This window comes from Haliaeetus albicilla, chromosome 10 (genome assembly GCF_947461875.1).
Source record: "Haliaeetus albicilla chromosome 10, bHalAlb1.1, whole genome shotgun sequence".
Taxonomy (NCBI): Eukaryota; Metazoa; Chordata; class Aves; order Accipitriformes; family Accipitridae; genus Haliaeetus; species Haliaeetus albicilla.
The window spans coordinates 7,060,470-7,076,098 of NC_091492.1; the positions used below are offsets into that span (position 1 = coordinate 7,060,470).

A 15,629-nucleotide genomic window follows, 5' to 3' on the forward strand; every position below is an offset into this window, starting at 1 on the left:
TCAGCCAAAAAACCCTGGACATTTATATTAACATGGCACACATAAAAGGATTTCATTTTACACAAAACATTTTTTATTTAACTTTATTAGACTTTTTTCCAGCACCTGCTTAGGTTTCCAGGTAACCATGAAGTTTAATAAACCTGTACAATGATAATTAAACACTGTAAATAATTTATCTGCTTAATCTTCCTAACTGGCCTTTTATTCCTTTGTAGAAAAGTGATCCTTGCTGACATTCTGAATAAGGTTGGCAAAATAAGTGCAGTGAGGAGTGGTAGCATAAAGTGGATTTGCTCTCAATAATGTATGAAGCCACATGCTGGGTAGAGGAATCCTCACAAAAGCGGTACCACAGCAATCTGTTCCTTTCATCTGCAGCCAGCATTTAAAGTGGAGGTGCTGCTCCGAATCAAAAGCACAATCATTCATTTGTGAGCAGATGTCCTTCACACGGCAGGCAGCACTTTTTCAAAACAGAGCTGAACAAATGCACTGCTGTGAGACAAGTTCCCCTACCCATTAAAGAAAGAACACAGTATATATTAATTTAGCAGGTTGTTGAATGTTTTAAAGTAGAATTTATGAAGCAGAAAAAGCATGTGGTGAAACAAAATGGCTTTCAAACTAAAATATGAAAAAGCTCCTCTAGTTATTCGTTTGCAAAATGCAAGAGTCCAAGGCTCATGACAATAGTTTATGCAGGAAAGAAGCTGAAATGTGAGGTGTGTGATTTTCCATGCTACACTCAGATTATTAACTAAAAGAGGCCATTAATTTGATAATATGTGCGTAATGGTAAGATTGCATGTATATGTATTCTGTGTTCACATTTGTTCATAGAATTTAGGATTAAATGAAACTGAAAGTTGTTTAAAGCTGTTGGGACTCTGCATCATTTAGCAAAGTAAACCTGAGAGCCACTAAGAAAGTGAGTTCTGACACTTTTGATTAAATAGGTTTTTCTAGTTCCCTCTGCATGCACAAACCTTTTTTGAAGAGTTTCTTTTTCTAATAAAAATTTTTGAATGCAGTCTGTGCGCACTGTGGTAGACAGAAAGATTCATACCGACTCCTGTGTGAGCCAGACTAGGCTCTTTGTTACGAAAATTACGGTGGTTGCTCTTTCAATTTTTGGAGCACGTCCCTATTATACACATTAAAATATATATTATAAAATAACATACAAACCCTTTACTCCTTACTCATAATAATTTGAAGCTCCAAATTTAACCACCACAACCACCCCCCAGTTACGGTAATTCTATACGCTATGTGTATATTGAAAGCAACACAGAGCTTTCCAAAGCAAGATGTTATCAAATGAAGGCATGTAAGTCAAACTCTTCTGCAATGTCTAAGAGGAATAGGCAGCTACATCCCTTTAAGTGTAATGTTTTACAAATATCTATTGGTTAGGTAGTTCCTCCGGCTCCTTCCCATAGTCCTCTTCTAAGAAGGAGAAGCAAGCTGTGAGATCCGCACCGTAATTTTCGCCACAGCTTCCACGGTCTGTCCAACTACCCAGTCGCACCTGCAGTCGCAGACAGGCTGCACAGTACGCTCCCACCCATCACCCACGCACCCGTGTGCCCTAAAAGCTTCCCGCACCCTTTCTTCGGCTCGCTCGGTACCTGGTCACACCCAAACACACATCAAACCTTAAGAGCTACACGCCTCTGCCAACAAAAGCCGCATCTTTTCCTTCCTCCTTTCCTCTCTCCCATAACATGGCTTATAAGCACATCAATATTTACAATTACTTTATCCACATTAAATAAACACACCGAGTTTTGCTGCCCACACAGAAAAAGGTTGATTCCTTCTTGCAGAAACATACTATTACTAGCAGCATAATTATTATAGGGCGTACTGCAATTTAAACCTGAATCTATGTTTATATATGCATGATTATTATACCAGGAGTCATTTGTGGATAGTGCACAGATAAAAATGCAGCTAATAACTCTTACTGTAATGATTAATCAATTTATGAATATATTATTTAAACTAATAGTTCAGGTAGGGTATCTTAAACAAGTTACAGAGTACATCGACCAATTCAAATACCAGCTACTAGATCAATAAGAAACTATAAGTAACTCCAGGGAATAGGTACACTTGCATAAGAAACCGTGAATTTTTAAAATCCCTCCATTGGTAGAACAAGCTCATCAAAAATAATTGCTTTAGGCCATTATCTTTGGATTTTGGCAAACTGTATGGTAAACTAGAAATTGAAATAAGAATTTTACACTGTATGATAAACTACTTTTATATTTTTTTTTTTTTTAACTAGTCAAATACCTGATACTTCTGTTTAGTTTTTCAAGTTCTTACTATTTAAAATGCAACCTGGGTTATGTAACATGTGAACACACTGTCAAGACTATGCCCTAGACTCAATATCAATGAAATACATTTATTTATAAACATAAAATATTTTTCCCCTAGAATTTACAAGAGGCAAAAAAAAGAAAGAACTTTAAACCAAGTATTTTTAAGGCAAAATTAAAAAAAAACCAAAACAAAACAAAGCAAAACCCAAAAAACAGCAAACCAAGGCAAAAATTAAACAAACAGCAAACCAAAATGAAAACCTTATTCTCTTATAATACATTTCAGAAATTGTTAATCCTAGTACAAAAGAAATTTGTGTAATACATAATAAGAGACAGACATTTATCTAAACATCACCAAAAATAAGTTCCTTAGATGCATGTTCTAAGCATAAACATCCGTACTGAAAAGTCAAATTGGGCCAGCAAATGGCACACACAGTCCTGTAGGTACCTAGTTAAACCCCGCAATTTAGCTTGTTGGCAACCACCATGAAAAGGTCTCTGTACTTGATTTAGTACTTTTTTTAATCTGAATGTATAACTTTAATCTTTCAAAGCAGGATTTTTAATTATGGGTACCAAGTGCAAATTCACTAAGTAAGCTACTGCCCTCCACTCACTCTGATGCTAAAGGTGTGCTTTATCTCCGTTTCAAGTGATACTGCATTTTAAAAATTAATTAGTAGCTTGCAAGAACAGCCACACATTATTGAGTAAGTAACAGCATTTAAGTGAAACAGATGAAATATTGGTAAGCAATGCAGACCACAGTATAAGTATGTGAAGGGGGTCATAGGCTAATCCCTATTGATTTTCCAAGTATGCGTACAGCACCTCTGGGAAAGGCCAGTTCTGTTGGCAATCAGCTAGCACAAATACATTATAAATCTTACTGTCCACCTTCACTGATCACTGTCACTTACTTCCTCCACTAAAGACCATGAGGAAACTCCAGCAAACCCACTGACAAACAACCGGGAAAGAATTTTAAGACCTTTTTGCTAAAGCATAATTTCAGAACGCTTCTGATGTACGTAAGGTAAAACAGGAACAAGTTTCAAGGAGCAATATGGTACTTGTAACAACTGTTGAGAGAAAAAAATCCAGAAGAAAACTGCTGGACCACATAGAGGAGGAACACAAATAATGATGAACAAGTCATTCACGTTAATCTTACAAACCAACGTGAAAATTTGGAGCAAATACTTTGCGTTGGCCACGTGTTTGCCTGTTGATGGAGAGAACTGAAACATTCATTTCCCAAAGCGGAAGACAATATTGCTCTAGCAGAGAAGCAAGCAGACTGCTGTCTAGAACTACGCACGATGACCACCTTTTAGTGCAAAATTCACAGCACTGCAGAAGAAAGAAGCAGGTCTGCTGCAGCTGCGATTGCACTCCCTTGCTGCTGAATGGATCTTTCCAGCTACCCTTATTCAGCCGAGTGCTGTTCGCTCATGAGTAAACTAACGGATATCAACTCAGCTTCATGCTCATTTATTAAAAGGCTGCAGGTCAGCATAGCTTTTCTGAGCTACTTCCATATTGCTGCAAGAGGACCAATTCACTTCCTCCCATAGTTCTGTCCACCTTCTCTTTTTCCTAGAAAAATCAAGTTCATTCAGGAACACTGCATATCATTGTAGAAAGGCCAGTAAAAAAGTGTTTTCTAAAAAGAATGAGATCAGGAAGTCTTTCTGGGAAAATTTTATGCCACAGGAGCCCATTTGTTGTCTGTTTTTCCTTTTAAGCAGGCAGTTAGGATATTTTTTTAAGAACCACTCGGCTGCCTCTGTGAAGAAGGATATTCCTGGGCATTTTCAGCCACCGGTGCAAGCCCAGGAACGCTGTGCCACAGATGAGAAGCATGGTGTTATACATATTCAAACTCAAAGATTCAAAGCCATGAGTCTACCTCTGGAAGGCACAAAACAACACAATCCGTTCCCTTGATCCACAATCTATGCTCTTCATCTCCTTTCTTTGCTGTCCTATGATAAAATTTCTTGTACGGGAATGGTAACAGTACTGCAAAATAGCCAGAGAATCATCCAGGTCTTCATTTGATACAAAAATGCTTGTATAGATGGGGTTTCTTCTCAGACACCTAGAAGGAACAATTTCCCAAGTAACAACACATCTTGCTTATGGGTTTTTTCTATACATTTCATAGAATTATACTTACAATTTATATTTTTATCTTTTATTTCATCATAAAAACCTATGCAATATCACAAATTGCACAGATTCAGGAATTTTAGAGTTTTAGACTTTTTTCTTTTGTTGTTTTGTTTTTAAGAAACGTTGCTGAATACTGTATAATGTTACATGCTGAACGAAAGAAAAATGATCCATGGGTCCAGACTGGCCCTAGTAGTAGCTAAGAGCTCCAGTGGCCATAAGGTAACTCCTGTATGGAGCACAATAAAAGTTCAAGGCTTAACCAACTGACTTAGCAGGGGAAACAAGGACAGTGTTGTCAAACGCACAAATGAGGTACTGAAAAAAGAGTAAAATACAGCTCATTCCATGTTATTGTTACCATCTCAGTGGGTATATGAAACGAAACTGATAGGCTGATTCTGAAACAATTAGTGCTTACGTAAAAGCAATAAAGGAGCTTTAAAGCAAATACATAATACATTTAAGCAGCCAATACAGTTAAACACAATTTGGTTAGGTTCAGATCAGTGAGAAAGTAGTATTTAAACTGGTTCTGTATTAACTAAGCAAAGTGCAAAAATCAAGTTGCACTAATTACTCTGTAGATGAGACGTTCTGAAACAAATACTTTCATTGTGGAATGAGGTTGTGATGCAATTGACAATTCCAACCTAGTTGTACATAATATATCACAGGCAATACAACATGCAATTCACCACTTTCTTAAACATAACAGATTTAGCAGTTCGCTTTGCTGAAAGTGGAAAAACCCCCTAGCTTCCCCTCCAAATCTGGAACACTCCTGCGTATAACTTCTAAGGTATTGGCTTCTGCTGGAAACCCAGTTTACGCTCACTTTCAGTACAGCATGTGTTTATAGAAAGCAGCATATAAAATGAGCTCAAAATTTCCATTTAAAAATATCATTTAATGGAATTTTAAACTGTCTAAGAAAATGGATACACTGTATTTGTTTTCTACATTAATGATCTATAAAAAGAATGGAATAGACCATAAATACAGTATTTTTTTGCAACAGCCTTTACTAAAAATGCTACTACTTCTGTTTATCATTTATATCCTCATACACAACCTCAAAATTGATTACATTTTAAACTATACATAACTTGCTGTATTTTTCATTTTGAGTCATACTACAAACATTTTTATAACTCTGTTAATGTATTCCATACTTTGTATTCTTATTGATTATGAATATTTCTTCAGGAGATTTTATTGCTTTTCAAATAAAAAATGTTAGGTATTTTAAAAAAATAGAAAATAGTATTGCAACTTATATACTTTTCTTTCTCATGATAATTCTAATATAAAAATTGTTAGCATGAATATTTGCAGGCTATCGTTTTTCACATTTTAAACTCAAGAAATAAAATGGAAGCAGCTATTAATATAAGGTACTGCATAGGTTCCAGATTTTATTTTTTTTCCTCAAATCTCTATTTAAGCTGTTGGGCTGAATCCATAATCGTTTTGAACACTTAAAAAAAATTAATATACCAAAGGAGTGTCCATATAAAACATCATGGGTTTATATCAGGTATACATTATCTTTCCTAATTACTACTGCAGTTTGCAGACTGAAATACAATTTATATTTAGGATATGATTTTGCTATTAATTATCAAACTGAAAAAAAATAAAATCTTGCATTATAAATTCTCTCTTGGAAATTAATGTTATTCTTTTTTTCCATAATCCTATCACACAAGCAATAAGTGCATTGCAGCATGAACACTTTAATTTTTCCAGTTAGTTTTGAGCAAGCCCAGAGGTGAGGTTTAATAAGGATCAATGGCACTTTATCTGGGACAGGGCCACTTCACAGCATGCAAATTACACAGTAACACTTAAAAAAAGAAATAGATTTAATTAAAAAAAAAGTAGAACCACAGGCTCTGGAAATTCAATTAAAGGATTTATGCAAAGGTTTGCTAGGTTTTTATATGCAGTTACTGCTTATATAATGAGCTTTTCATATTAAAAATCAATAGGTAATCTAGAGTAGAAGATCATCCCCTTAAATACATTTTTGAAATCAATTTGAAAAATAGTCCATCAACTGCTGTGACTACTCTTGCTGCTTCGATTAGACTAAGAGCAATATTTAGATTGTAAGACGTGCTATGGAATATCTATGCTTGGATTTTGCTTTCAAGTGTTCTTATACTTTTAAGTGCCCAAGCTAATCATACAGTAATTCAAGACTGTGTACAATGGGTAAATAACTAATTTAATTACTAGCAAGGGCATAAAAGTCCTGAAATGTGTGAAAAACCTAGGCAACTAATAGCACAATCTGACAATATTTTGAATATATGCAAAAACCTACATCTATGAATGTCTTTGCTATCCTTCTTCTCAGCCTACTAGCCACTTAGCACACCGAGATAAATATTTCTGTTTATAACTTATTAAAGTCACCAGCTAGGGAAGCAATTAGCCTAACACTTGTCTGAAGTGCAACTTTCACACATCATGAATTTAAAGATGGATCAGGTCCTGTGTCCTTCAGGTTTAATCTAATTTTCCAAGATGCTGTGGTGATATAAGATCATTATATTAAAGTCCAAATATCCTAGTTAATATTCAGCACTTATCACAAATTCACATCTCATGCAAGCAAGTACGCCTTTGAAATGAATGGCGATGGACCCATTGCATCAGCACTTAATTTGCATCTGTCTAACCAATTGCACAGAGTTTGTAAATATTCTGAGGTGAACATTATAAAGCGGTCACTTGACTGTCCTTTTTGCTCAACAAAAAACCCCAAAGGGGTGAGAGCTATCAAATACACAGAATCCAAGGGATTCACTTACAGCACAGGCTGTTGCTGTAGTTACTGCACCATGATGGTCTCCATACAACAGAGGGTAAGTGCAAGACTCCTCCCTTGCACAAGTAGACTTTTCACATCTGTTTCCATCCGTTCGTAGGTTTTTCCATTTCACTCCTTAATTTAGCACCAGGTTGTTGAACATACTTTTTAGCCACTGAGAAATTCTTGGACTAAAATATTCTTCTGTTATATGCTTGCATGTAATGCCTAGGCACAGTGCTTTAGTGCCTTTGGATGCTCAGGAAATGTAGATTCTAAATAACAGATTCTAAATAATGAAATAGAGAGGGAAATACAGCACTCATGATCTCACATGTGTGAACAGGGATGATAGGGAGGAAGAAATCTTTGTTTCTGTTGCTAGTTATACATTCATATATATATATTCACAGATATGTTTCGTTATCTTAATTCAATACTTCAGAAGAAACATAATTCCTTTATAAAAGGTTTGAAAAATGGTTCTGGCATATAGCTTCTACACATGAAACAAAGCAAAATGACAACCATGAGAGTCAGGGATTAGACAAAATTTTCTCTATCTGTAACATGCTCTGCCAAGCAAAGCATTTCAGCTATGAAATATCCTCAGAGGCAAATACATTATAGGAAAGTTTCACAGTAAGAAGAAAAATAAATAGTAGCTGAAAAGTAACTAATAGTTTTCAGTTAAAATGATGATATTTAACAACAAAACTATACTGTTCAGGAATTGAATTTACCAATAGCTTGCCTATTTAAAGTTTATATTGTTTAAAACTGCCTCATCAATAATACCCCAAATTTCTGCTTCAGTACTTTATTCGTTACACCCATTCTGCATCCGTCATTGCAGAATACCATGGAGTTGAAGTACAGACTGCAAGAACAGATACACCCTTGCTGTCATTACTCTATTAAGTCAGTTAAATATCCTCATAAGCATTCTCTGAAGCGCATTTCTTTATTGGATTTCAATTGTTTCTTAAAAGAAAAATCTCAAAGGAATCAAAGAAAAATGTTTGCTTACTCTCATTTCAAAAGAAATGTGGATACAGACTAATGCTATCTTTTTCAATAAGTTTGAAACAAAGACGTTAATGAACAGTAGCTTTATTTTAATCTTCCTTCCTACCAACTGAATTTCTCGTGCGCACCATATTTTTCTACACTTTTGCATTTTAAACACAGTGTAAGTACACGAGGGGATCAAAGAGTTTCAGATGAATCTGAAGAGTTATAGCAAGGGTAACGAGGGTCCTTAGTTTCTAATGACAGAAGCATATGCTCTCAACTTTCTAAACTGCATCCAACTGAGCCATTTATCAAGGCCTGAAACTTTTTCATTATTTAAAGCACTACGACAGCTTTCCACTTGATGCCTTGGAAGTACACAATAATAGAGACTCTATAGTCATTAATTATAATATCAGCTGGTTGATGAAGTTACTGTACTTGCTGCTTGGTGATTTCATTTTTAATTGCAGCAGGTGGTGTGGAAATAAAGTGATGTACTGACACACACGGTCACCTCAATAGTGTTTTCTTTTTTATGTATAGATAAATGCAACTTGTTTTTTGAAATTTCCTTCTGTTTTATATCCCACTGCATATAGTAGCTGCAAGGAAAAATAAGAACACAGAACACACTGAAAATTAGATGCTTAGAAATGAACTGATAGAAGACATATTGTCCCCATTTTTTTTTCCTTTCAAAATATTTAAGATATGGGGGTTTTATCCTGTGTAAAGATTCATAGTTTCCAAACACAGCTGTCATAAATACCAGTCACAGCTACGTATAATGTACAAGTTTTTTCTTCTAATTTTTGGTCTTCCTAATGTATTTGAAGAAGTATCCACTTTTGAACTCTAAAAATCTGAAAATAAAGATGTAGTTAAGCAAAATTAAACTTCAATTGTATTAAATTCTAAGACATTCTAAAAATGAATGTGTGATATTCTAAATGGTGTCTTCTATTTTTTTTTTTTTTTTTCTATTTTGGAATTAGTCTTATATGCTCCATTGCTCCAGTAATTTACTAACCCATATATCCACATAGATTTTTGCAGTTTAAAACCCATAAGCATACTGAAAGCAAAAAATGGATTAAGACAACAATTGTGTGCACTGATTTATCCTTTTGTTGTCTTCAGACTGCTGTTGTATATGCTTTCGAAGTCTGTATTGTTCTTCTGATACTGTCTGCTTTGAAAAGTGTATTTTCCTCCTCTGTAATCTTTTCATGTCATTAATCTCTAATTTAACAGATTAGATAACTATTACAGGAGATTTTGCTGCCATAGGTTTTCCATGAGATTGATAGGTAATAAAAACTGGTGTTTCCTAATGGCCACTGACATTCGTCTTCTACATAAACCAGCAAACTCCTTTAAGAATCTCTTATATCCAAGTCATAGATCAATTGTACTCAAGCCTCACTGCGACACACACACACTCTATTCTCTGAAATAAGGCTGTGCTACCTTAGCTCAAAACTACATTAAATGCAATTAATACAACTGCGATGTAAACGGATGCAGCATTAAAATGTATATCCCCAGGGAGAACAGGCTGTGAAGGCAGCTATGTGCACTGTCATGCATGGCACACATGACTAGGGAAAATTTTAGCTCACTTGCTGACTTAGGATTTGCAGCAGTTACACCATAAAATTGAGAAGGTGCGGTACCAGGAGCAGGAAGCCAGCTTTGCCTCCGCAGTACACTCCCATGGCATACCAGCATCAGCTGAGTGGCGGCTGGCTACCATCTCTTTCCTAAAGAAAGATGTTGTAGTCTTGCAAATCCTCTCTAACGTGATGTTAACTTCTATCTTCAAAAAAAGCTACACAAACACCATTAGAAGTCCAAAAGTTAAATGGAAAGGACATTTACTGTAAGCAGGGAATGTAGGGAAAACTCTGAGGTGATGCGAATTGTTTGGCTGTGTATTAGGGAAAAGGCAGGTGGCTTCTAACAATTTAGTACTTTATTTGTGTACAACTATGTCATTTGGAAGAGAATGCTGTAGAAAGAGGGAATCAACTGAGCAAAAAGGAGTGTGTGGAAGTGCTACAAGGTGTCCAAACGAGGCAAACAAAAAAAAAGCTGTTCTTTTACAGACATGTCTTCAGTGTTCACTTGATGACAGCACTGTTCATTTTAGGATAGAGTTTGTCTAAAAAAACCAACAGGCCAGTACTGCCAGCTTTCATGAATATATTGTTTCGCTCAGACAGAAAGCAACTTCAGAGTCTGAGCATAGCCAGGCTATGAACAGGACTTTATCAGCGTGCTCTCGGTCTTGCTTCAGTCCCAGAAGAAAGCTATGCTGCCTGAACTCTCTGTGATTTGCTGACCCTTCTCCTCTTAAGAGGTCCCCTCATGTCCCCTAGTTGCTACACATAGTAGGTAACAAGGACTTAGATCTCATAACAAGACAGCTCAGGTGGTTTTGGAGAAGGGAATACAGGCGGTAATATCTCTTTTTCAAATAGTTCTCAGCCAAATGCTGAATTTGTTAAATAGAATATTCTACCTATTGCACCAGTTTCCAAAGTGGGCTTGTGTGACTGCTGGAAAACAAATCATAGAATTGAGGCTCATAATCAGGGCATTATATCCACAAAGAAGTCTGGGAATCATTGCTATGAGGTATTTATCATCTGACATACGTAACCATTACATAATTCTAGAAATGTTCTAATTTTGCTGATCTCACCTTCTTAGGAAGGTGTTTTGCATCCTCCTTTTAATTCACTTTTTACATTACTACCACAGTGGCCTTTCGGTATGTAAAAGGCAGGAAACCAAGTTTGGGTTGGTTAATAATATAACTGAAGCATTCAAATACGCAAACAAACCCTTGAGCCAAACTCTGCTCTCATGCGTGTCAAGATTCATAGCACTGAAAAGGGAACAAAGTTTGGCACCTTTTGCTCATAAACACTGAGCGCAGAAGTAGGTTATCTAATTTCAAGGGATTAAGCTCTCTGTACCCTGGTTGCCCGTTGTTTTCTAGCGCAAGTAGACTCAAATCTACAAAATGCAGAGCAACCACATTTCTCACATTGTAGGACCACCCCATGTTACTTCCTAATACAACATAAAGGCAAAAATAATTACAGTAAAAAGCTTGGAATTTGGCCACATTCGAACTTTCATCATTTTGCTTCATTGTTTCTTTCTCTCTCCTTGTAGTTTTGGCTTCTTTCTGGTTTTGTGGTTTTTAGACCCTTACATGCCCATAGTGCAAATGTCCGATGCAACCCAAACAGCATCAGCCATATGCATAATAAACATGAAAATTTCAATAGTCTTCACATTAACTACTCAATCTAATAAGTAGGATTACACATTATATCAATTTTACCAGCTAATTTGTTGCTTTCTTTGTCCTGGCTTACTCTCCTGTCATCTTCTAAAAAAGAACTTAGATGTTTCTACAAGAGTACCAGTAGTGATACTGTATTACATGTTCAAAGGCTGCACAGCCTCATTTGCTGTTGTACGCTGCACAGATGTAAGAATTATTAACAATGAGCTGAGACCCACAATGTCATATGATCCAAATGCAAATCCTCAAGGACATTTATTTCCTCCATTTCAGTGGGTAATTGAGCCTCTAAACCACCCACAAAGGTTACACTTGTAAAAATAGTTAACCATTCGTGCCATAAAAATATTTATATTGCAAAAAATTTTTTGCATCTATAAATATGAAAACTAGTAAGATAGTCTACAAAATGGAACTGTTGTATACTGAATCGCCAAATCCAAAATGTAGTTACCCACACTAAAATGAAGTAATTGAAAACTACAAACGAACCCACAAATGAATAACATTAGCATCAGTCTCAAAATTAATACATAGGGTGGCCTTTTGATTCATCTAGCATTAAAGAAGACATCCTTTTCAGTGTCTCATTTTTGCACTGGACATAAGATTCCTAATATGTGTATCATAGTGAAAGACAGTAAAAATAAATCTAGCCTAGAATAGCTTTGCTGCTCTATCCCTAGCCATGAACGAAAGCAAGGAGAAACAAGTGTAGCGCTGGTTTTCCTTTTGAAGACAGACAATCTCCTTTAAAGCTGAAGCAGGGTTAGGCAGTTAAAGAAAACATGCAATATACATTTCTCATGAAAAAACCCTGGAACTCAGCTATCACATTAAAAGGAGTTGTTGATGTTTTTAAAATACATAAAAAGGTCTTGCAAACAACTTCTGCAGACTGCAAGGCAGAATCTTTTGATCCTCAGTAAGAGCCAAACAGAGTGCCCGATATTTGCACATGCCGCCCTGGCAGAAATACACAGAATGGGAAGGGCTTGTATCATAGAATTACCACCACACCTATTATCTGCCACCCAGAGTAACAAACAATTGATGTCCACCATAAACCCATGTCAGAAATTGCTAAAACTAATATATATGATACCATAATTGCAGAAAAATGAGGAGCTAACCAAAAATGAGGATGTATCTCAATCAATACTGGCAAGAAATTAACCAAAAGAAGGCAATTAAATCATCTGTATTATAGAATATGTTTCTACTGTTGGGAATCATTTAGCTTGTCATACATAGAGCTTCTGAGAAAAGATGGAATACACTTCATGAATCCAAGGAAAATTATCCTTTCTGTTTAAAAGTTACATGAACTGGGTCTCACAGAACCATGTGCTAAAGATGTACTATTGGGAGGGGGAAGGTCAAGGTAGTCCTATTCCTCGAGTGCATTTTTAAACCTCAAAATGTTGGGGAAACTACACACTACTCCCCAGAGAAATCTGTGCCAAGGACCTTGTCTTAATTATTCAGCAGAGCTTTCCCAATCTATCAATTTACCTCCACACATTTATGATCTTTATTGTCATTATTAATATAGGTACTAATATAATCCAAAGACATCAAGTCATCAGGGATTGGCAAGAAAAACACAGATGTTTGGGAAGAGAATGACAGCAGAAAGTCTCTAAATGAACATTCCCAACAATGCAAAAAGTGTATGCTTTATTTTAGAATTAATACAACTTGAATATGCTTTTGGGTTTTGATTTTTCTTTTGTTTCCTAAAAATAGCTAGTATACACAAGACAACATCCTGATTAAACTGATTAACAAATATAGACAGAGCACTCATATTACTGTACTTCTCTGGAAAACTAAGAGTTTCAGTTTAGCAATGTCTACTTCAAGCTTTTATCAGCACTAATTTCAATGAAAAAAATGGTCGTAAAATTCAGAACAGAGGGAAAACAGACCTTAATTAAGCAAAGTGTTATCTCTTTCTATTATAATGAAAGCAAAGTTACAGTTATATTTTTACCAAGATTTTTCCCCACTTAATGAAGACATTATCCGTGAGTTTTCAAAGTCACTTTACAAAAGAGCATTCAAGAGACATTAAAGTCAGCTTAAACTAAAAAGTCTTTTTGAAGTCAATAAACAATAAAAAGAACAATGAAAAGACAGCCTTTGATCTCTTCTTACTCTAAAGTCTTTAATTTCTGTTTTAATCTACTAGATGCATTAAGTCTTGTTTTCAAATATTTTTCATCTGCGAAGTACAGTAAGCTTGCCTTGATTTTTTTATTCATATATATTCCTACTGTATTAATGTACACTTCTCATTATCAAGGATGGGTGTCATCTGGAAGTTCTCCCACCAAAATAAACAGAAAAAAGTTTTAAAATTATTTTTCATTCTGTTCTCTTTTAAAATTTCTTTCAAATGAAAGAAAAAAATGTAAAAGGAAAAAGAAAATAGCATCTTCAGCTTTGAAATTTTGAGATCAAAGACTATAATGCACATAGATTTTTCAAAGGATAAATTATTAACAACATGGGTGAACACACACTGGTCAATAACATGGTCAAAGAATGGTAAGTTAAGAGCATCTCTCTACAGCCAATTACAGTTAATCTGACTTTCTTTTTGCAAGAAATTCCAAGTTAGTCACTAGATCTTTAATACAGCTTTTAAAAACCCTTTTTAGCAAAGCTGCGAATTGTGACAAGCTCTTGACCAGGTTCAGCAGCTTGGCATTTTAACTTTTCTTAACTTCTGTTTATCCTTTCCTCAGCAGCATGGGCCATCGATGTAAACAGGAAAATACAAAATTGCAATGAATGAAAGTGTATGGAAAGTCTAAAGATAAGAGGCAGCCATTAGTTCCCATTGTGCCAGCAATTTCTTCCAGGCATCTAGTATAATCCCACCTAGAAGGGGTAAAAACTCTCTCCATACCTGTTCACCCTTGACGCACATATAAGCCTACGTATAAGTGTATCCTTCTAGTATTTGCACACCTTCAGGAACACGGGATCATCCACAAGGTAGAACAGAAAGGAGAACCATATCCTCCCTTTCAGACCCGGATTACTGTAACAATCTGCCGATTGACTCTTTCCATGTGTCAGAGAATTTCAAAATGAGAGAAAACATAACACGGACAGTATAGTGAAAGCTGGGCTGAGCAGACATAGTAACATGCTGTACAACCATTTCTCTACAATAGCACTGTTCTTGCCTCATGCTTGCAAAGATACCTCTCCAGATGTGAGGGACAGATGAAAGCCATATGTGCCAGAGAAGCAACCTTCCCCTTCCCCTGCTACGCACAGTTAACCTAGAAACCTGATAACAAATTAAGCGCTATTATTGCCTTAGTTTCTCTTATTTCACAGATCAGCTTTTAATTTAAACATCTAGTGTTTGTAGGATTAAAGGTGAATCCTTGGTCTTTACTGACCTAGATTAAAATGCCACTACTTTGTTGGTATCTAATCATCCACTCTGTCTTCAAAATATTTCTTTCACAGTTCTCCCAAATGCAAGCGTTCTCCACCTCCATTTGTTGCTGAAGTTCCCAATTTTTGCTGATGATTTTTGTAAGAGAACAGGTCTAGAAGTATTTATTTCACAGAGACCACTGAATATCTGAAAAATGTGACATCTTAGTCGTTCATTTCTAGAGTGGGATATGAATGGGAACACCAAACCACTGGGCTCTGAATTTTGCCGATACAAGAATTTTACCATTTTTCATGCAGTATATTTCATTTTGATTCAAATAAAACTAAATTCTATGGGACAGATCTTCTCTAAGAAAGAAAATAACCATGTGGAAATTTAAGCAATGTCTTTTTCTTATATCAAGTTAAGCAAAAAGACTAAAATTTTCACTTTGCTCATGTCAGATATACTTAATAAAAAGAATCAGACTGAGAGCACTTTACTACGTTCAGACTAGCCTTTTATTGATTTGGATGTGCT

At 35.7% G+C, this 15,629-nt stretch overlaps 1 protein-coding gene across 8 annotated transcripts in view; it reads right to left on the bottom strand.

Moving 5' to 3' along the window:
• The window catches only part of WWOX (WW domain containing oxidoreductase), a 536,552-nt gene that overhangs the window by 363,252 nt on the left and 157,671 nt on the right, over positions 1-15,629 (bottom strand). Inside the window, exon 9 of one of the 8 annotated variants that reach the window (XM_069793398.1) lies at positions 4,387-4,449. The exons of the other annotated variants lie outside the window; for them this stretch is intronic. Coding sequence (XP_069649499.1) covers positions 4,402-4,449 — 48 coding nt within the window. The 3' untranslated portion in view covers positions 4,387-4,401. Of the gene's footprint in view, positions 1-4,386; positions 4,450-15,629 lie in introns of those variants that run through there. 8 annotated transcript variants of the gene reach the window in all.